The sequence below is a fragment of the Hemiscyllium ocellatum genome, chromosome 5 (assembly GCF_020745735.1).
Source record: "Hemiscyllium ocellatum isolate sHemOce1 chromosome 5, sHemOce1.pat.X.cur, whole genome shotgun sequence".
Taxonomy (NCBI): domain Eukaryota; kingdom Metazoa; phylum Chordata; class Chondrichthyes; order Orectolobiformes; family Hemiscylliidae; genus Hemiscyllium; species Hemiscyllium ocellatum.
The window spans coordinates 86,454,015-86,475,935 of NC_083405.1; the positions used below are offsets into that span (position 1 = coordinate 86,454,015).

The 21,921-nt window shown below is 39.3% G+C and overlaps 1 protein-coding gene across 1 annotated transcript in view; it reads left to right on the top strand.

Moving 5' to 3' along the window:
* Positions 1 to 21,921, top strand: part of itga8 (integrin, alpha 8) — a 217,519-nt gene that overhangs the window by 9,850 nt on the left and 185,748 nt on the right. Inside the window, exons 6-7 of the mRNA XM_060824941.1 lie at positions 1,081 to 1,126; positions 21,101 to 21,226. Coding sequence (XP_060680924.1) covers positions 1,081 to 1,126; positions 21,101 to 21,226 — 172 coding nt within the window. The remainder of the gene's footprint in view (positions 1 to 1,080; positions 1,127 to 21,100; positions 21,227 to 21,921) is intronic.

The following is a 21,921-nucleotide window of genomic DNA, read 5'->3' on the forward strand; positions in this document are numbered from 1 at the left end:
ATCTTGTACATATTTTGAAACAAAATGTGATAACCAAAACTTCAAACAACTTTCCTAATACCACAATACTGCAGCATTTATTGTAATTTTAAAAATAGATATTATTTTGAGTAGCATCTGGTTAGTCACATTACCTCTAAAGTGTATATTGATGAGTGTTTAATAACAAAATGAATTAACAATCTGATCCAGCCCAATTTACTTGAATAAAGTAGCTTTGCAACAAAGTTTGCTACAATAACTACTCAAATCCATTGATTGAAAACAATATTAGCCATTGTTTCTGCAGTTTGAAAACAAAACAGAACAACAATATGAAGTGATGAAGTACTTCAGGACAGTTACCAAAGTGTGCAAGGGCAAGTGATTTTAAATTAATTCAAGTACAGACGTTTAAATCAATTGTGTATATATAGGTCAAGAAGGTTAACTTGGTTGAAAAGAAATATCTTAAACTGAGGATAATTTGGGAGGTTTATGAGAGGGTGTGAAATTTGTGCTAAGCACCTGCCTGCAGTAAGTAAAATGAGTAAATTGAAAATGAAATCGCATACTACAGACTTTCAATATCCATGAAATACCCGAACATGAAACTTTGGAAATTACAGCATGTCCAGGCAGCTGTTAGAAAAAAGCATTCAGTATTCTGAAACCCTGATGTTTTAGATTCAATTGATTCACAACTTTTAGCATTATATAAGTCTGATGTTGCTCATGTTTTTCAAGCAATTTCTGCCAGTTTAACCAGAGAAGAGCATGATACTATTATGATGCAGGGTTATAGTGTTGGCCCCATACAGACATCTGGAGCTTTTTTTGTGAAATATTGTGTTACTGTGCATGTCCTTTAGAACATATTTAACTTTCTGTGTTATGATAGCATGTCAAACAATAAACCTTATAGACAGGGTTATGATCAGATTTGAACTTTTTTCATTGCATTTAATGATATTCTCGATATCTAATGATATTCTTTAATTTATGTATGATTGCTCCACAACATATCTGCTTTGTAAATATTGCCAGCTAATGTGTAGGGAGAAAGCTAACTTTGCTTGCAAAATTTGATGATTTTTCTAGAATGGGTACCTGGTGCTTGGAGGACCTGGCAGCTTTTACTGGCAAGGTAGGTCAACAATATCTTTCACAGATTTAGTTCAAAATGGGGAAATAAAAGCACAGCTGTGAATTAGGCAGTGAAATTGCAGAAAAACAAAGTCACTATTAATTTAGCATGGTTGCCAATCATCTAAATTTCAAAATACTTTGAGGGTATAATGTGATTTGACATTGTTATATATTGATATGGCTGCTCAGTATTAGCCTCTTTAATTATTTTTAGGCATAAATGACCATTATGAGGAAACTTGATTACATTCTTCTTGCAAAAGCACAGATAATGAATAATGTTGAAACGTAAATCAAAGTGTGATCGAAAATATTCTGCACAGAGTAATTGTTTAATTATACCATTCATATAATAGGAACATCTACATGAATAATGCAGTTTCCATTATGTAGTCTCAAATCAACGGCCAATGTTGATGGTAATTACCAAATGTTAGGTTGGACATGCAGAGAAGTCGAAGTAAGTCACTGATCGTTCATGGGACACTGCAAAATGCCAAAGCGCTGAAAGTGATCCTAAGGTGTGCTGTGCACACGCTTTCCTCAAATTCCGAACTCAATTGAGCCAAATCGTGTCATGGTGCCAGCATGTCTAATTCTGATTTTCAGTTGAATTTGATTGGATCAAAAATGTCCCCATCAAGATTGTTGTGATATCTGCTTCATAAGACCATAAGATTCACTTTCAGAATTAAGCCATTCAGCCCATCAAATCTGCTCCACCATTCAATCATGGCTGTTATGTTTCTCCCCATAACCCGTGATCCCCTTACCAAACAAGATCTAGCTCTCTCTGTCTTAAGTTCACACAATGACATGGTCTCCACTGCCTTCAGCAGCCAACAGCTCCATAGATTAACCACCATCTTGCTGAAGTTCCTCCTCACCTCAGCTCTAAAGGGTTACTTATTTATTTTAAGGCAGTGTCCTCAGGTCTGAATCTCTCTTCTAGTGGAAATATTCACTCTGCCCAAGCCTCTCAGTATTCTTGAAGTTAAAATGAGATTCCCCCCTTATCCTTCCAAATTCCATCAAGTAGAAACCTAAAGTCCTCAGCTGCTCCTTATGACAAGCTCTTCATCCTGGGATCATTCTTGTAAACTTCCTCCAGAATCTCTGCAATGCCAGCACATCCTTCCTTAGATACAGGGTTCCACAATATTTCAAATGTGGTCAGCCTCAGCAGTATATCCCTGCTCTTTTATTCTAGCCCTTTCGAAATTAATGCAAACATTGCATTTGTCTTCCAAACTGCCAGTTGAACCTATATGTTAACCTTAAAATAATCCTGGACTAGGACACCAAAGTTTTTTTTGTGTTTCAAATTTCTGGAGCCTTTCCCTACTTAGAAAATTGTCCATGTCTCATTCTTTCTATCAAAGTGCATAACCTCACGTTTTCCCAGCTGCCACTTCATTGTCCACTCTCCTAGCCTGCCCAAGTGCTTCTCCAGTCTCTCTGCTTCCTCAACAAAATCTGTCCCTCCACCTATCTTTGTGTCATCTGCAAATGTAACAACAATGCCCTTAGTTGCATCGTGCTGATCGCTAATGTAGAATGTGAATAGTTGTGGTCCCAACTCAGACCTTTGCAAGACTCCACTAGTCAGCAGATGCCATCCTGAAAAAGACTCTTTTATACCTACTGTCTGTCTTCTGCCAGTCAGTCAATCCTTGCCAATACCTTGCCCCAACACCATGGTGTTTCATCTTATTTGGCAGCCTCTTATGTGGCGTCTTGTCAAAGGCCTTCTAAAAATTCAAATAGATCATGCCCATTGGCTCTCCTTTGTCTAATCTTGCTCATTGCTTTCTCAAAGAATCCTAATAGATTTCTTAAACAAGACCTCCCCTTGATGAAGCCGTACTGACTCAGTTCTATTTTACTGTACACTTCCAAGTACAGCATCTACTCGTCCTTCGTAATCACTCTAAAATCTTAGCAAGGACCTAAGCCAGGCTAAACAGCCTTACTTTCCAGGCTTCTGCCTCCCTCCCTTCTTAATAGGAGGTGTTGTATTATCCATTTCTGGGAACATCCTTGACTTCAATGATCCTGCAAGATCACCACCAATGTTCCACAATCTTCTAAGCTTGCTCCTTCAGATCTTTCCGTCTGGTCCAGGTGATTTATCCATCTTCACATCTTTCAGCTTCTCCACTACCTTCTCCTTAGTGATGGCTACCACACTGACTTCTGCCTCTAACTGTCTTGAAGTTATGGTATGCTGCTGGTGTCTTCCACCGTGAAAACTGATGCAAAGTACTTACTTAGTTTCTCTGCCATTTCTTCATGGCCCATTACTACTTCTTCAGCTTCATTTTCCAGTGGTGCAATATTCACTCTTGCCTCTCTCTTACATTTTAGATGCCTAAAAAAACTCTTACAATCTTATTTTATATTGCTAGCTTTCACTCAGAGTTCATCTCATCCCCCCTTCCCCCTAATGCTTTTTAAAATTATCCTCTGCTGTTTTTTTTCAAAGGTTTCCCAATCGTTTGGCTTTCCACAAATCTTCACCATATTGTATGCTTTTTCTTTTGCTTTTATGCTCTGTCTGACTTCTCTGTCAGCCATCATTGCCTCATCCTCCCTTCAAGTTTGTTTCTTTTTCGTTGGGATGAATTTCTGCTGTGCCTTCCAAATTACTCCCAGAAACCCCTGCCATTCGTGCTCTACCATCTTCCCTGTTCTGCTCTCCTTCCAATTAACTCTGGCCAGCTCCTCCCTCATGGCTTGGTAGTTACCTTTACTCAATCGTAATATTGTAACATCTGATTTCAGCTTCTCTGTCTCAAACTACACAGCGAATTCTATCATATTATGGTCACTGCCCTCACAGCTTCTTGCACCTTAAGTTCCCTAATCAAGCCTGCCTTATTATACATCACTAAATCCAGAATTACCTGTTCCCTAGGGGACTCTACCACAGGCTGCTCCGAAAAACCATCTTGTAGACATTCCACAAATTCCTTTTCTTGAGATCTGGTAACAATCCAATTTCCCCAGTCCACCTGCATATTGAAGTCCCCCATGGTTATTGTAATCTTGCCTTTCTTACATGCCTTTTCTATTTCCTGCTTTTCTTCCCCACATCCTGACTACTTCTAGGGGGCCTGCACAGAACTCCCATCAGGTTCTTTTTCCCTTTCCGGTCCTTTAACTCTACTCTTGCAGATTCTTTGCCTTCTGACTCTGTATCACTCATTGCTATGGATTTAATTTAATTTCTCACTAACAAGGCAATCCACCCCTCAATTTTTCTTACAATGGGACTCATGTCCTTGGATATTTAGTCCCCAGCCCTGATCCCCTTGCAGCCATGTCTCTATGATACCCACAACATCATACCTGCCAACTTCAATCTGTGCGACAAGATCACTTACCTTGTTTCATGTTCTGTGTGCATTTAAGTACAACACATTCAGTTCTGCATTGACTGCTTTCCTTCACATAGGTGTCTCCTTAACTGCTATGCTTGAAGTTAGATTCCTGACCTTTTCAATACTGTCTGTGCTGTTACTTGTTCTAGAAGCTTTAATAACCTCTACTGGTTCCTCCTCTATGTTTAACTTTTTCCAAGCAATTGAACCTATTCTTCCACTATTTAGTTTAAAACCCTATCCATATGGCCAGTGATTCGCCAGGATTCTGATCCCAGTATGATTCAGGTGGAGCCTGTTCCATCAGAACAGCTCCCTCCTTCCCCAGTATTACTGGTAATGGCCCATGATTTTGAACTCATTTCTCCCACACCAATCTTTGCACCACACATTTATTTCTTTAAGCGTGCTGATCCTGTTCCAAATGATTTTATGGATCAGGTAGTAATCCAGAGATTATTACCTTCCTGTTCTGCTTTTTAGTCTAGCCCCTAGCTGTTTATGTTCCCTCAGCAGGCGCACTTTCTTCCTTCTGTCTGTATTGTTGGTGTCTACATGGACTACGACAACTGAATCTTTCCCCTCCCACTCCCAAGTTCCTCTGCAGTCCTATTGAGAAAAACCGTACCTGGGCACCAGGCAGGCAACACAGCTTTGGAGACTCTCGATTCTGGCTTCCGAGAACAAAGACTTACCAACTACATTTCTCTTTTCTTCCCCTTCTTTTCACATATTTGTATTTTGCAAGGAATGTTGACTCATATTTCAAAGAAATTAACAGCAAAGCTGGAGGATGAGACATACTAATCCAATTCATCGTGTATACTTCAGATGGAGGACCAGTATATTCATTTATTACTTTTTTAAAAACCATTCTTTCCCTCTGGAAAGACAATAGCACATCTTATGTCATTGCTAAACTGTTCAAATACCATGATAGCATCTCCCTCCTTTTGTATGCTACTGCATTCCAATCCACTATACCTGTTTATTACCCGAGATAATGTTTAATCATTATAGAATCTCACTGAAACTTCAGGAATAATATTATATTTGTTTGGTTTTCCCATCAGCATTTTAACAAATTAAGGGCACAGAGTGCACTATAGCTTGTCTTGCAGTATCAGCATAAAAAGAACCTCCAATAAAATAAATCATCCAACAGAATAAATGGGTGTATATTTAATTACAGATACCAGGCTGTCACCCCAATGGATTCTTTCAGGATTTCAACACTGATTATAAAGACACCATTTTTCTCTCTTTGTCATGCCAAATGAGCTTGATGATTAGATTACTCTTGTATTACCATTTACTATCTATTATAATTTTTGATCATCCACGTAGAAGTAGATCAGTATTTTAATCATTTTGAAATGCTAACTTCAGATCTAAGCTTTAATTTTAGTTCCAGTTTTGTCAATCTGGAGGACCATCTACCTAAACACAATTGGAGAAAATAAAAGGCCTAGTGGGGTATCTGACTAGCCCTGTAATTCTGTGACAGCTTGTCATACAGTTATACAGCACAGAAACAGATCCTTTGATCCAACTGGTCCATGACAACCAGATATCCAAAATAGATTTGGTCCCATTTGCCAGCATTTGGCACAAATGCCTCTAATCCTTTCATATTCATATACCCAGACAGATGCCTGTTAAATGTTGTAGTTGTACCAGCCTCCACCACTCTGGCAGTTCATTCCACACACACGCCACCCTCTGCGTGAAAACGTTGCACCTCAGGTCTCTTTTAAATCTTTCCCCTCTCACCTTAAACCAATGCCCTCTAGTTTTGAACTTTCCTAGCCTGGGAAAAAGACCTTGGTAGTTCGCTTGATCCATGCCCCTCATAATTTTATAAACCTCTGCAAAGTCACCCTCAGCCTCCAACTCTGCAGGAAAACTAGCCCCAGCCTATACAGCCTCTCCCTTTAGCTCAAACCCTCCCAGCAACATCCTTGTAATCTTGTCTGAACCCTTTCAAGTTTAACAACATGTGTTCTGTAGCAGAGAAACCAGAATTGAATGGAGTATTCTAAAAGTGGCCTCACCAATGACCTGTAGAATGCAACATGACATCCCAGTTCCTATGCTCAGTACACTGACCAAGAAGGCAAGTGTGTCAAATGCCTTCCTCACCACCCTGTCTATCTGCAACTCCACTTTCAATGAACTGTGGACCCGCACCGTTCAGGCTCTTTGTTTAGCAACACTGCCCAGGACCCTACTGTTCAGCATATAGGTCTTGCCCTGATTTGCCCTACCAAAATGCAACACTTCACATTTATCTAAATTAAATCTGGCACTCCTCGGCCCATCTTACTCCCACAGACTCTTACCATTATTATCACTGCACTTCCTCAAACTGTACCTGTTGTAGGAACTTTATCCCATCTCTAAGATTCTCTATCTCTACACCTGTTCAGATGGTACAACCTTCCAAAATGGCATTTCTATGTTGTCCTTCATCGTTCAAATGAAAATCACACCACCACCCCTTCTACCACCACCACCAGCATGCCACCATGGTTGACATGACTCTGCATTGTCTCTGATCCACTTCAGGCACTTTGATTATCATTCTTTTCTCACAAAACCACAATAGGGATCCTGTTATATGTGCCTTCCACACCACTCGGCTCCACATTTAATGCACCATTCTCACCATTTCTGACACCCCTGGTGTAATGCCACCAACAAGCAGGTCTTTTTCTGCTTTCTCTTCTGCTGGTCTTTTCAACATTCCAAAAGACCATTCCACATGTGATGCCCCGGTCTGCTTCTCAATCACCCCCACCCCTTCACAAACCGTCTTCTATGCACTTGGGATGCAACAACTCCATTTTTACATGCTGCATTGCCACTGTTCAGTGCCTATAAACGCACCTTACACTAGCTTCCTTCAATTTTATAAATTGGATTTGCTGCTAATAATGCAATCTCTTGTAGACTGCCGAGAGACCGAACACAATTTTAATTACAGATTTGAGGGATACCTCTGTTCAGTTTACAACTGTGCCTCAAGCATCCATTCACCTATCATTTTAATCCTTATCTGCACGGTCCTACTGGCCTGTCCGTTGCAGCAAAGAACAAAGAGAAGTACAGCTCAGGAACAGACCATTTGGCCCTGCAAGTTTATGCTAATAATCATGCTCTAAATAAATTAAAAACCAAACTTAGTCAGTCTATATCCCTCTATTCCCTCCCTGTTCATGTAACCATTCAGATGCCTCTTAAATGTTGCCGATGTGTTTGCTTCCACCATCTCCTACGTTCCAGGCTCCTACCACTCCTGGCATGAAAAACTTACCTCACACATCTCCCTTAAACTTTCCCCCTCCCTCGAACCTGTGTCCCCTTGCAATTGAAACTTTAACCCTGGGCAAAAGCCTCTGACTATCCACCCTATCTGCATCTCTTATGATTTTGTAGACCTCGATCAAGTATCCTCTCAGACGCTGTCTTTCCAGTGAAAACAATTCCAGCTTTTTTAACCTTGCCTCATAGCCAATGCCCTTGAGATCAGGCAACATCTTGGTGAACCTTTCCTGCACTCTCTGCAAAGTTTCCATGTCTTTCTGGTAGTGTGGCGACCAAAACTGCACACAATACTCCAAATGTGGCCTAACAAGGACATATATAGCTGCAGAGCTGAAAATGTGTTGCTGGAAAAGCGCAGCAGGTCAGGCAGCATCCAAGGAACAGGAAATTCGATGTTTCGGGCATAAGCCCTTCCGAAACGTCAAATTTCTTGTTCCTTGGATGCTGCCTGACCTGCTGCGCTTTTCCAGCAACACATTTTCAGCTCTGATCTCCAGCATCTGCAGACCTCACTTTCTCCTCATATATAGCTGCAACATGTTTTATACTTTTGAAATGAAACTCAACATAAGTTTGAGGAGTAGAGCTTCAGCTTTTGATTAATCGCTTTAGGGGCATTCACGTTCAACACTGATTTCAATTATTTTGGATCATCCTCTCAGCTCCCTTTTTTTAACTGTACCTATTGATTCTGATCCTGCTATCTTAGTTTATTAACTCCTTTAGATGCATCATTTGTTTCTTTAACTGTCCTATTCCTGTCTCCACTATGACAGAGTTTTATTCCTTTACTTTTAATCTCTCCTGTCTTCTATCCTATTGGTAGGTTTCTCATTTATTCTTCCCTCTTCCCCATTTTCCTGTCTCTGTTCTTGCTTAAATCTATTATGCTGCTACTGTTTTTCAGTTTCGACAAAAAGGTTGTCAACCTGAAAAACTGGACAAAATCCTGCTTCAAGATGGACGTAAGGGCTTATTGTGTTGCTAACAGTAGTAGCAAAACAGTATAGGCATGAGTCTGAAGTCTTTGCATTTCATTCCAAAAACATTGCCAACTGCATCAAGTCAACCCCAAAGTAACGACCTCAAAGATTGCTTTACTGTCCACTGTTGGAATTTTATTACAGAGTGCTCTCACTGTTGCTCAAGTGAATGTGGAGGCCAGCCCCTCATCTGTTCATAGTCTGAGACACTGCCATGTTTATGACAGACCTTCAGGGAACCTCTGAAGCGGTTATAGGCTCTATTATTGCCCTCTGCTGCTCCACCAACATTGGACCTGTTAAGAAGAAAAGACATCAATTACTCAACCTCCACTTCTCAGTAACTGCTTCTTCAGAGATCTGGCTGATCACCAGTTATAAACTACTGAAATCAACAACATAAATGCAGAAGTGTTTCAAAACATTTGCAAGCCAGGACAAATAGATCTCACCCTTTATCTGCCAAATATCCATCCCGAGTTCAGCAGTTAATGTCAAAAGCCTTCCCTCCGTCATTGTCTATACTGTTAGAGTCCCAGGGTTGTACAGAATTTGATCATGAGGCACACCAGGAGGCACATTCCTGAGTACTGATTTTGGCAATTCCCTTCCTGTGGATTTAATCACTCATTCTCCAAAAGTTTCATTCTTGTAGCCTCTTCCCTCAGGCGAGGAGTCGACATGGGCATATGTTGTAGATGTTCCAGGGCAGTGCCCTCCTGAAAGGCCTTCTGCTCAGAATTGGATTGATACGTGGCTGCCAGCTAGGCGGGGCATCTTAACCAAATTGTCAGATCTCAGAGGATCATTAACCACTTCCTCAATGGGATCCCTGTCCTGCTCACCACCCAAAGCTGCTGATCCTATCAGGTGTCTGCCAGTCATGCCGTACGCCTGGCTTCTTCCTGCTACTTTCAGGAAATAAGTCATTTCTGCAGGCTCTTACTGCCTCTACCAGGACCTCATGGGATAATGATCATGGGGCAGCTTGACATGTTTGTCATGTTGATGCTCTCTACTCTTATACACTCTGTAGAATTAGAATTAGGTTTATTGTCACGCATAGTTAAGTACAGAAGTGTAAGAGTACAGTTAAAGTACCTAAATACAAATCTTAGATACAAAATAGGAAAATTTTGAAAAGAAATAAAAAAAGTAGCATTACCTTACAGTTACTCATAGAATAAGTATGTTATTGTAATATATGTAGCGATACAGTTTACCTCGAGACATCTTGATAACTGACACAAGCTCTCAATGTGGTGGGCTCCATTTATTGTTCTTCCTTCCTGACCATGCCTGCTGACCTTTAACCCACAGACGTGAGCCACTGATGAGTCACACACTGCATGTTCTGCTGGATGTTGCACAGTGACCATGAGTGGGATGTATTTAAGAATGACGTCCCTTTAAGAAATCCAACATGGAGATGACCCTATACCTGACTATATTCATGTGACCAGAGGCCACAAACACTCTACATTGCAGCAGCCTGGACATTGGCTGTGACTTGAGATCACTCTGTGATTACTGTACTCGTTTAGTTCTGCATTGATGTAGCAGAAGGCTTCAAGTAAATGGAGTCAATGCACTTCATTTGTGTAAGACATAGCAAAAGATGATTACTGCAGGGTCAGGACTCAAAAATGGTCTCAAAATCAGGTTCACAGTTCAGCTGGTAAAATCCAGCCTATGAAGTCTATTTCTCCCTCTGTATAGATCCTGGTAATCTGCTGGGTTTCACAATTTTCTGTCTGTATATTGGATACTTTACTTTTATTCCAGAGAAATTGGATGTAGGCACCATCCTTGCATGTATAATGTATGTCTCAACAAATCTGGCTTTAGAAGCTTGACTAGGATTTTCATTTGAAAATCTCAAATCTGGTCATATTCTAAAGTGAAAATAATGTCTGTAGCCTATTTGGACAACTTAATTTTGATTACTTTTCTAAAGTACACTTGTAGTCTAAATAATAAATAATTTCCACCGCAGTTTATTTTATTTAAGCTGGATAAAATAAGTAGTTTCCATTTTAAAAAGCAAGACGGTAAAGGTCAGCGCATTTGATTCAATCTGTTTGTTGGAAAAATAGTTTCCTTTTTCTTCCGTTTCATCTGAGAACAGTCCAAAGAACACGCTGAGTAAACTGAGAATACATGTGATTATCTAATGTCAGTTCATAAATTTCTGCCAAACGAATTGGATGGAGAGGAAGATGGAAATTTCATTGAATTTGCTGTTTTATGGCTCAACAAAAACCAGTAACAACTCAGGGATGCTCAGCTGAGATTTAATTTTTATTGCCTTGTCAGCATTTTGTTTTTTCTCCCCCTCTCCCAACTTTATTCTCTTTTTACCTAAGCGTTGTTGTACAGTCTCACAGGCAGCTGTCAAGATCACACCAAATGGCCACCCTCCATGTCTCAGTTTAGGCTGTGAGGCAATTTGTCCATTTTTTTAGCTGATCTTGTCTGCTTTCAGTTTTCCATTTGTGCCTTTTTTGCCCCCCAAAAAACTGACTGTCAAATAAAGATAAAAGATTGAAGCTGTTTTGAAAATAAGTATTAAACATGCTGACCTTTATCATCCTTTTTTAAAAAAATGGAAACTACTTATATTAACCAGCTTAAGTAAAACAAACTGTGCTGATGTGGCGTGGAATGTGTATTTTAGAAAAGTAATCCAAGTTAGGCAGACCCAAATATGATAGAGACCTCAGTTCCATTTGAGAATGCTACAAACTGCTTTTCCCTTCAGAAGTATACCTCCCAACACCATAATTGTGACCAACTAGAACTTGTATGTTTTTCTCAATCGCTGTTGTCCCCACCCCACTCACAGTCCTGTTCCTCTCACAGCTTCCATCACCTTACCCACAAACATTTATCCCCTTCCCCCTGCCATCCTCCTTTATCACAGCTGCTTACACTGTTTGAAACGTAGGAGATAGGAGCAGGAGTAGACCATTGGGCCCATCCAAGCCTGTTCGGCCATTTAGTATGATCACGGTTGATCACCTGACTCAGTATCCTGTTTCAGCCTTCGTTTCGTAACCTTTGATCTCTTTAGCCCTTAGAATTATATCTAACTCCTTCTTGAAACATTCAGTTTTTTTGCCTCAGCCACTTACTGTGGTAGAGAACTCCTCTTCTGATTTATTAGCAATCACCACAAGCCAATTTCTGTTCTATTTTTGAGTTTTCTAAACATATACTATGGCATGATTTTTCTATTCATTGCTTTTTATTTAAAATGTTAACATTTTCATGAAAGACTGGAAGGAAAACTGTATCAAATCTGCTTCTCATTATTGGTAAAGGAAAGCCTTCAGTTGACAATGGTTATGAGTCTCCTCAGGAATTCCCAGATTTTTCCTCTGTAACATTGATGGAAGAATCATAGAAATCATGGGAAAATTCTGTTCCTGCTGGTTTATCTGAATCTTTCATTGTTCATCCAACAGTGTTGCAAGCAAGCTAAAGAATCCTGTAGAAATCACTTTCTGTATATTTATATGATAAATGGAAAAACATTCTTTAGAATTCTAAGGTGTAAGGATGGACCTTTGAGCCTATCTACTGTGCGGTAAGATCATGGCTGAGCTGGTTATGGTCTCAATTCTATTTTCCCAGTCTGCTTACTCTAACCTTTGACTCCCTGATCAATTAAAATAAAAATGGACTTGAGGAACTTCTGCATTGGTGCCTTAGGATTGAGAATTTGAAAGGAGGGAGACTAACATTGCAAATCAAAGCATTTCTGTTTAAGATTGTTTATTCATTAAACTGTTTAGGATTGAAACACAGAATAATTGAAAATAAGCGAAAGCACTAGAGATGTGTTCTATTTACTGATGATACTTCATTAAAGCTTATTTGTCTGGACTGTATTGTAATTGAAATTGTAATTTTACAGGATGATTAGGGGTTTAGATAGGGTTGACAGTGAGAACCTTTTTCCGCTAAGGGAGTCAGCTGTTACTAGGGGACACAGCTTTAAATTAAGCGGTGGTAGGTATAGGACAGATGTTAGGGGTAGATTCTTTACTCAGCGGGTTGTGAGTTCATGGAATGCCCTGCCAGTAGCAGTGGTGGACTCTCCCTCTTTATGGTCATTTAAGCGGGCATTGGATAAGCATATGGAGGTTATTGGGCTAGTGTAGGTTAGGTAGGCTTTGGTCGGCGCAACATCGAGGGCCAAAGGGCCTGTACTGCGCTGTATTTTTCTATGTTCTATGTTCTATGAAAATATTTTATTTGTGGTGTAACTTGGTATCATGTTAAAATTGAAATTTCTGTTGTGAATCTGTGGAATTCTTTATGAAGAGGGTTGTTGAGGTGATGTTCTTATGTGTATTCAAGGCTGAGACAAACATTTTTTTTTAGGCAATAAATGAATTAATGGTTATTGGGAAAAGGCAGTAAAGTGGAGTTGTGGATTATCATATCAGCCATAATCTATTGAGTGACAGAGGAGACTTGATGGACTGAGTGGCCTACTTCTGCTCCCTTCTCTTATGATCATTTTGTCTCATGTTTCAGAAAGAATGTAATTTCATCAATATGTCTTAACAGTTGTGATGACACTTTGGCTTTAAGTGGCCATCTTCTTCTATGATGTGCATTATAGCATTTTTGCCATTTATGTAAATTATTTGAATGTGAACGTAGGAGATATAGTTAGTAAGTTTGCAAATGACACCAAAATTGGAAGCATAGTGGACAGCGAAGAAGGTTACCTCCAAGTGCAGTAGGATCTTGATCAGATGGACCAATGGGTCAAGGTGTGGCAGATGGAGTTTAATTTAAATAAATGTGAGATGCTGCATTTTGGAAAGGCAAATCAGGGAAGTAACACTTAACGGTAAGGTCTGGGGAGTGTTACTGAACAAAGACCTTGGAGTGCAGGTTCATAGTTCCTTGAAAGTGTAGTTGCAGGTAGATAGGATAGTGAAGAAAGTGTTTGGTATGCTTTCCTTTATTGGTCAGAGCATTGAGTATAGGAGTTGGGAGGTTATGGTGAGGCTGTACAGGATGTTGTTAGGCCACTTTTGGAATATTGTGTGCAAGTCTGGTCTCTGTCCTATAGGAAGGATGTTGAGAAACTTGAAAGGGTTAATAGATTTACAAGGATGTTGCCAGGGGTGGAGGGCTTGAGCTATAGGGAGAGAGGGTGGTACGTGTATGGAATAAGCTGTCAGAGGAAGTGGTGGAGGCTGATACAATTACAATATTTAAAAGGCATCTGGATAGGTATATGAATAGGAAGGGTTTAGAGGGATATGGGCAAAGTGCTGGTGAATGAGACTAGATTGGGTTGGGATATCTGGTTGGCATGACAAGGTGGACCAAAGGGTCTGTTTCCCAGCTGTACATCTCTATGACTCTACTTGTTTATGACAACATAATAATTTAACAAATTTTAATTTCATGACTGGTTTATAGCCTCTACAGAACAATACCAGATTTAGCTCAATCTTGGTTTAAAATCTGATTGAAGATTTGTAGCTCGGGTATCCGTTGTTGTGGTTCTGCTCGCCGAGCTGGAAGTTTTTGCTGCAAACGTTTTTGCTGCAATCTTGGTATTGATCAATGAAACAATTTGACGTATTAAAATGCTGAATAGATAGACTTAGTTAGCAGCTAATAAAACCTATCAACAAAACCTATTTAATGCAAATACTTATTTGATTCCACGATTCAAAGGATGAGACAATAAACAGTAATATTGAGAATATTCCATCTAAGCATCAATTCTCTTTTGAAATCATGGTTGGACTGCATGATATTTTCAGTTGCACTTTTCTAGAGTTTGTGATCTGTGGGTTTATAGATGGTCTTTGCCTCGGCTTCTGAGAACCCTATCATATGAGCCGGATGTTCGGAGAAATGCAATTTTCTTCACGTAGATCATAGAGATATACAGCAGGGAATCCCTTCGGCCCAACCCATTCCTGCTGACCAGGTTTCCGAAACTGAACTAGTCCCGATTACCTGCATTTGTGGGACACATGCCTCTAAACCTTTCCTATCCAAGTATCTGTCCAAATGTCTTTTAAGTGTTGTAATCGTATCTGCATCCAACTTTTCCTCTGGAAGCTCATTCCATGTGTGCATCATCCTATGTGTGAAAAAGTTTCCTATCAGGTCCCTTTTAAATCTTTGCTCTCTCACCTTATTACTATGCCCTCTAGTTTTGGGCTATCTCTTTCTTTTTCTCTGAGGAACTGCTTGACATTCCTGGCAATATAAGTGAACTTGACTTACTTATTTAGGATTAGAGGTAGTGTGTTATAGCATGTCATGGATCCTTTGGCATTGATATCATCTCATTTCTTGTCAGATTGCCTTGTTACATGGTCGAGTTTAGATCGTTGGCAGCACATTAACTAGAACCCATCTTGTGATCGGTTGCCTCAGTTTCCCTGAAGTACAACAACCTGAAATTGTGCTTTTGTTTTAAAGAGTTCCAATTAAAATTTATTTGCAAAATCCAAATCCGAAGCCAGCCAAGATGTAATGAAATCATCCAGTGGTTTTGAACTTTTAAAGCATTTTTGCTTAAGAAATATCTGTCGATATATTTCATAAAGATAACTTGGTTCTGCTTGGTTAATACAGCTGAAAATAAGCTTATTACAAAAAAATGTTGCATTTTAGTCAAAAGATGAAGTCCACCACCTGTGAGTAACTCCATTTTAAGTAACTTTAAATGACTTTTAAACACTGTCTAGAATCATTTTATGGTTATATTGCTGTACAACAGTCGGGTTCTCAGTGAATTAAGAAAGAAAATCAAAAGCTTTTTAAAACTTTCAACTAATGTCCTGAAAAAAACACTTAGTTTCCACAGCCTCCTGAAGGTCCACAAACAACTGTAATTAGCAGAAACTCACAATAGCAACTTATTTATCCTCAAGAGTGTGGCCAGTCAGTAGATCTTATGCGAAATGTACCAAACATAAAGTACGGTTGAGTGGAAAGCTCAGGCTGGTAAGTTTACCAAATGAGCAATCAAAGAGACTTATCTCAGTATTTTAGTGTCTATAATACCTTTCCACACCATACACCTGATAGGACAAGGGTGCAGCATATTCGAGGGTCTGGCAATGAGGATTTTAATACAATTGCTAAGTTCCATGAGAAGAGTTCAGGCTCATCACTGTTGATGACCTTTCCCACATTATGATGACCAGGATGGTATTCAGATTGTTCAGTACCTGATTTGATATTTCATTACTTAGGCAAAGTGGCATCTTGCAAAGTGCTTGCCCAGTAGAGTTTAGATATGCACAAAGCTTAAAGTAACACACTTGATAGATCCAATTGTATTAATGCCTTTTATGACATCCAGCTGTTGCAATCAATTTATAACCGATTAGACACTTTTGTAGTATAGTCATAGTCTTAATGCATGAAATGCAGAAGCCAAATTATACACAAGCAGATCACACATAAAAACAACACCCAAATAATGTATTTTGGTAATGCTGATTAAGATATAAACATTGGCAAGGACAAAAGACAAACTTCCCTTCTCTTCTTTGAAACAGATTTTTTTTGTGCGTTACAGTGAGACAGAGCAGATGGAGCTTCAGTCCAGTAAAACTTCAAAGCATTGTACTTTGCTGTATCCGTTAATCAAATTGTCTTGCTCCAGAGAGTTAAAATACTAAAAGATAAATAAAAATTCTAAAGTCTTACTAAGGAAAGATGCCAAATGGAGAGAAGTATATCCATGAGTCTGAGTCTTGCTGGTAAAGCATTGTTCAACTGCATTTATATTATTACATTTGTCCATTCTTCTCTAAGAAATTGCAATGAATAGCAAGCAAGCTCCACAACTCTTTAATAAAACGAAGAACATCAGCATTTATAGGGACTGAGGAATTGGTAGAATGTAAACCTACAATAAATGATCAAATGTGAAATTGTTGAAGAGCTGTTTGGAGCCTCACATTGGCACTGTAATGCTTCGCCTCTAAATTTGACACAGGTTGGTGGTGTTGGAGGCTGGAATCATTGTTTTGTTGTCACTCCACTTCTACATTATTGAACTATAACTGAGCTCTGCATTTCTGTCCTGGGCTTCTTCAGAAATGTGGAGTGTACCTGAAATCCAGTTGTTCTTTTGTAGTGTAAGATAGTCAGAGAAGGTTTGAAGCCTGTGTCCAGGGGTTACATTGCAGGGTTTTCTGTTGGAACTCTTGCTGCTTGTTGTGCACATTAATAATCTAGATGCAAATCTAGGAGGTTTGATCAGAAAGTTCACATGGCACAAAAATTAATAGTGTGGTAACAAGCAAGGGGAGAAAGCCTTAGACTACAGGATGATATAAACTGGCTGGTCAGATGGACAGAACAATGACAGTTGGAATTTAATGCTGACAAGCGTGAGGTGATGCATTTTGGGAGGGCTAACAAGGCAAGAGCATATATAAAGAATGGTAAGGCCCGAGGAGAAATATAAGATCAAAGGGACTTTGGTGTGCATCTCCATAGGTCCTTCAATGCAACTGGACATGTGGATAGGTGGTTAAAAAGGTAGTCAAGCATTGACTACAACAGCAAAAAGGTTGTGATAGAATTGTGTAAGGATTACAGTTAGAGTACCATGTTCTGCATCGCACTATAGGAAAGATGCAATTACATTAGAGAGTGCAGAAGAAGTTCACCAGGAGATTGCCTGGGGTTGTTTTCCTTTAAGCAGAGATGGCTAAGGGGATACCTGATTGAGATGTACAAAATTATGCAGGGCATGGATAGGGCTGATAGGGAGAAATGTTACCCTTCATGGAGTAGTCAATAAACAGTGATTTAAGTTAGGACATTTAGGGGAAGACTTTTTCACTCAGATGGTGCTAGCTATCTGGAACACACTGTCTGAAAAGGTATAGAGGTGGGGATTGCATGACATTTAAGAACAAGGCTACAGACCAAGTACTCGAGATTTAGATTGGATTAGAGTCGACAAGTGCTTGATAATCATTACAGACATGATGGGCTGAAGGGCCTCTTTCTGTAATATAGTAGTCTATGACTCTAAGATATGACATATTTATTTTTATGGCAGTAGTTTCCACATTCTCTATGAATTTGTGTCCTAAACTGTGTGTTAATTGTGCTATTTCCAGTTCTTTTTCAAAGTAGAAAGTATTTCCAAAAATAATCTTCACAAGTATTAATTATCTCATGCTGAGACTTCATTTACTGTTAACACCCCTTCAAATTCCACCCCAAAAAACAGTTACTCCATTTCTTCAACCCTAACAATGTGACATTATTCATCCTCCTCCCTCAGCCCCTCATTCAACCTTCTTCATTGCCACTGAACTACTTGCACAAAGGCCAATAATCCATCACCAAGTCACCCTTTACTTATGTGCATACAGTACATAGATCTCTGACCAATCAGCTCAGAGCCAGTCCCTAGCACTAGAAGATTCTCTGAATCTCCTGATTATATCTGTCAGCCAGAGCTCCCAGATTAACAATACCAATCACGGATCGCATAATCAATGAGATCCATCTGGCCCATGTTCAAATTACTACAGGCAGGGTGAGTTGATCAGCACCATTGAAGGGGTGGGTGGGGAGTAAGCATTGTTGAGGGCTGAGTGGGGTAAGTTTTTTAGGAGAGAAGTGAATATTGCTGTGGAAGATGGAAGGCTTTAAACATCAACTGTTTAACTTCGAGTTATATCTCTCAGCTGGTTTTGTAACTACTATGCTGAAGTGAATCCATATAAAAACCAGAGTAAGTATCGGGCGAGCAATTTGTATGGTTCTGGACTTCAGATTCCACTGTCACGTAATCGAGGATTTTGCAGTTTAATCTTCCTATAAACACTGTGTGGATGTGTTTATTCAGAGCCCTCCTTTGGATTCTGACATTAATCAGCAATGCGTGTTGGGTATGAGGCCTTTCCTCATACTGGATGATGTGGGCCATTATTTTGCTTATCCCTGAACATCTGAGGTCATTATACAAGAAATTTGCCATTTATATCATACATTAATAAATGAGGAGATATCAATGATTTCTATAGTTGCAGCTTTTGGTGAAAGGTCTCATCTTCATTGCTTTAGCACCAGTTTAAAGAAACATGTTTAAGCAGATGGTTCAAAGAGGATTTTTTTGGTACAAAGGAATAGATTAATTCTCTAGAATGCCAGGTGTCATGTATAAACAAAGATGTCACTAATCCTTTTTACAATGTTGAACCGATAAATTCAATTTAGGTAAACCTGTTAAAGGGTTCTGGTCTAATGTCATTCTACTGAGCAACTGTGAGTTTAGCTCATCCTTTTTGTGTCATAGACTGTGTTCCAGTTACCAGTGCTAGCTCTGAATAAACATGTATTGACCAATTATTTGTTAAGTATTTAGGAAAGATTCATATTCATTAATACTCCAGGTTAATGTATTAAATTGCAAATAAGACTGATCACTTCTGACATCTTTGATTTACTCAGATTTTGCCAACTGATCAACACAAAATCAATAAGACAATTGAGGGCAGAAGGTTGAAAATTATGGTGCAGAAGAATTTTAATAGCTTCCCTTGTGGTGAACAGAGTGTTTGTTTTGTGCAGTCATTTCCATTCTATAAATAATATAGAAAGTCCAAGGGATTAATTGACGCCAGAATAATTGGCCTGTTTTTTCCCAAAGCAAAGTGCCCCATTAGTAACCTGACTGCTTCCTGCTTGCCTAAGGCCTCTTAACTGTGATTCTGAGGTTTGCTACCAATGGGCCACATTTAGCTTGGATCTGTACTGAGTTGCTATTCTCACCTAATGATCCAGGGCATGCTGAGCTCAGTCCTTATATCATTGATGTACAACTGGCTTTAAAAAAGGGAGTCTAAAGCTTGAGTCAATGCAAGTTTTACTCCCAAGAAGGCAAAGGTTTAGACCAGGCAGCAATTGTGCGCCACAGCATATGTGTCACAAGGCTAACTTAATTTTAGGAAATAACTACATCCCTGACAAATTAATCAGCTTAAACCCCAGGATTGGTCCTTCCTACCTCAATGGTTAGCTAGCCCATTTGCAGAATGTCTGTGGCCCTATTTTGTGTCCAGGTCAGGTTGTCAACATCAGGAGATCCATTTCCATAGTGTCAAAGTGTGAAATTGGTCAATACAATGAAGGAGGGTGGGTGGCCTTCTGAAGTTGGAGGGCCAATATCAGCTCAATATTGTAAAAAGAACTGGTGATGTCTTTGTTTATATAGGAGTTTGTTTTGTGGCCACTACAACAGAGTCTGACTACCAGTTGGAAAATCCCAGTTAGTGTCAGTGCCCAGTGTCCTAATGGATCATTTAATAACCTTCTCTACCTGCGACTGGTATTCTGCCAATGGTGGATTCCATAAGTGGCAAGCCCTCAAATTCCATATTGTCCTTGTGATTGGGTGATAGCTCTCTGGAGGTTGAGTTTGTTAAAAAGGCCTAAAGAACTCAGATCACAGCCAGTTAGGTGCCTGATAGGATGGAATTTCATCGAGGCTCCCAGAAACCTCTGCAGTGGCGCTGTGAACATCAATTTTAGGCTGTTGTTTGGAAATGCTCGTAAATCCATTTCGAACCGTTCCCGATACCGAGTACGTTGTACTGCACACTCTGAATAGCTACAAAAACATAGCTGTTTACTGACTTCTTGCTTTTATTTGAAAAAACGTTTATGACAAAATTATACCATTTATGAGATTAATTAAATTGTGTTATCACATAATTTGAAATACGGCCTGTCAAGCATTTTGCCAGTGTGAATATTGTCGGTGGCTAGGACAGAGTTGTAGTTTTCATGTTGCACCAATTGACCAAAGCACATATAATCCCTGGATTGGAAGGATTCTTTCGTAAAGCAGAATGAAAAAAAAGCAATGGTTGTTATTGTGTGTGAATTGGTTTTGTTTGTTTTACAACAACTGAGTCTTTTAAAAAGATTTAACATTGTTTTGAATCCTGTGTGCCGATACAATAAATAAATTGCAGATTAACAGAGTAATTTTCCTTGGGATTTGTGGCAACCATTTGGTTTCATCTCTCTTGAAGTAATGAATTAAAAACAGTGTTTTTGTTGGTTTTTATCTTTAGTCTACAACAGTACTTTGTTTCATGTGAAGTGATCTGTGCTAAGATGTGAAATCTGGGTATTCATATTACGTTTATGTTGTAAATAGTAAATTATTATGATAAACATTTGTGGTCTTATGTATATTACTTTCATGGTTTACTTTACATCTTTTCCATGTGTTTCTGGACACAGGTCAGGTGATCACTGCTGGTATCTTTGAAATTTTAAATGGATATGACTTCAGAGATATGCAACGGACAGTAAATGGAGAACGACAGACTGGAGTGGCTCCTGCTGATTATGATGATAATTACTTAGGTGAGATGTTTTAAGTACCTTCTAAAATCTAACAATAAGCAGAACAAAGCATAATATAGTACCCCCGGAGGGCCATCATCAAAGATTCTGTGAATCAAACTATAGTAAAAGTTGATTTCAAAAGGGTTCATTAGCATTTGAAACTTTGTCTAGTTAGCCACAGTTGTCACTGTCTCCTATATGTAAGTCAAATAGTCCATCCCATCTCAGCATCTAACCTGTGTTCATTCATTTCCTCAGTGATATATGTTCAGTTTATTTGGTGTTGTTCCATATAATCTAATAAGGCAAGAAAATGAAGTTGATGCAAAGACTATAACCCTGTTGAATACAAAGCCAGCTTCATGGGCTATATAGCTGCAAATGTGTTGCTGGTCAAAGCACAGCAGGCCAGGCAGCATCTCAGGAACAGAGAATTCGACGTTTCGAGCATGAGCCCTTCATCACTCATTCCTGATGAAGGGCTCATGCTCGAAACGTCGAATTCTCTGTTCCTGAGATGCTGCCTGGCCTGCTGTGCTTTGACCAGCAACATATTTGCAGCTGTGATCTCCAGCATCTGCAGACCTCATTTTTTACTCATGGGCTATATAGTTGACTGCTGTTCATATTTGTTGTATTGTACTTGCTTGGAATAATCCTTATAACAATATAGTGAGATCTTGCAACCTGCCATAATTCTGGGATTTGATGGA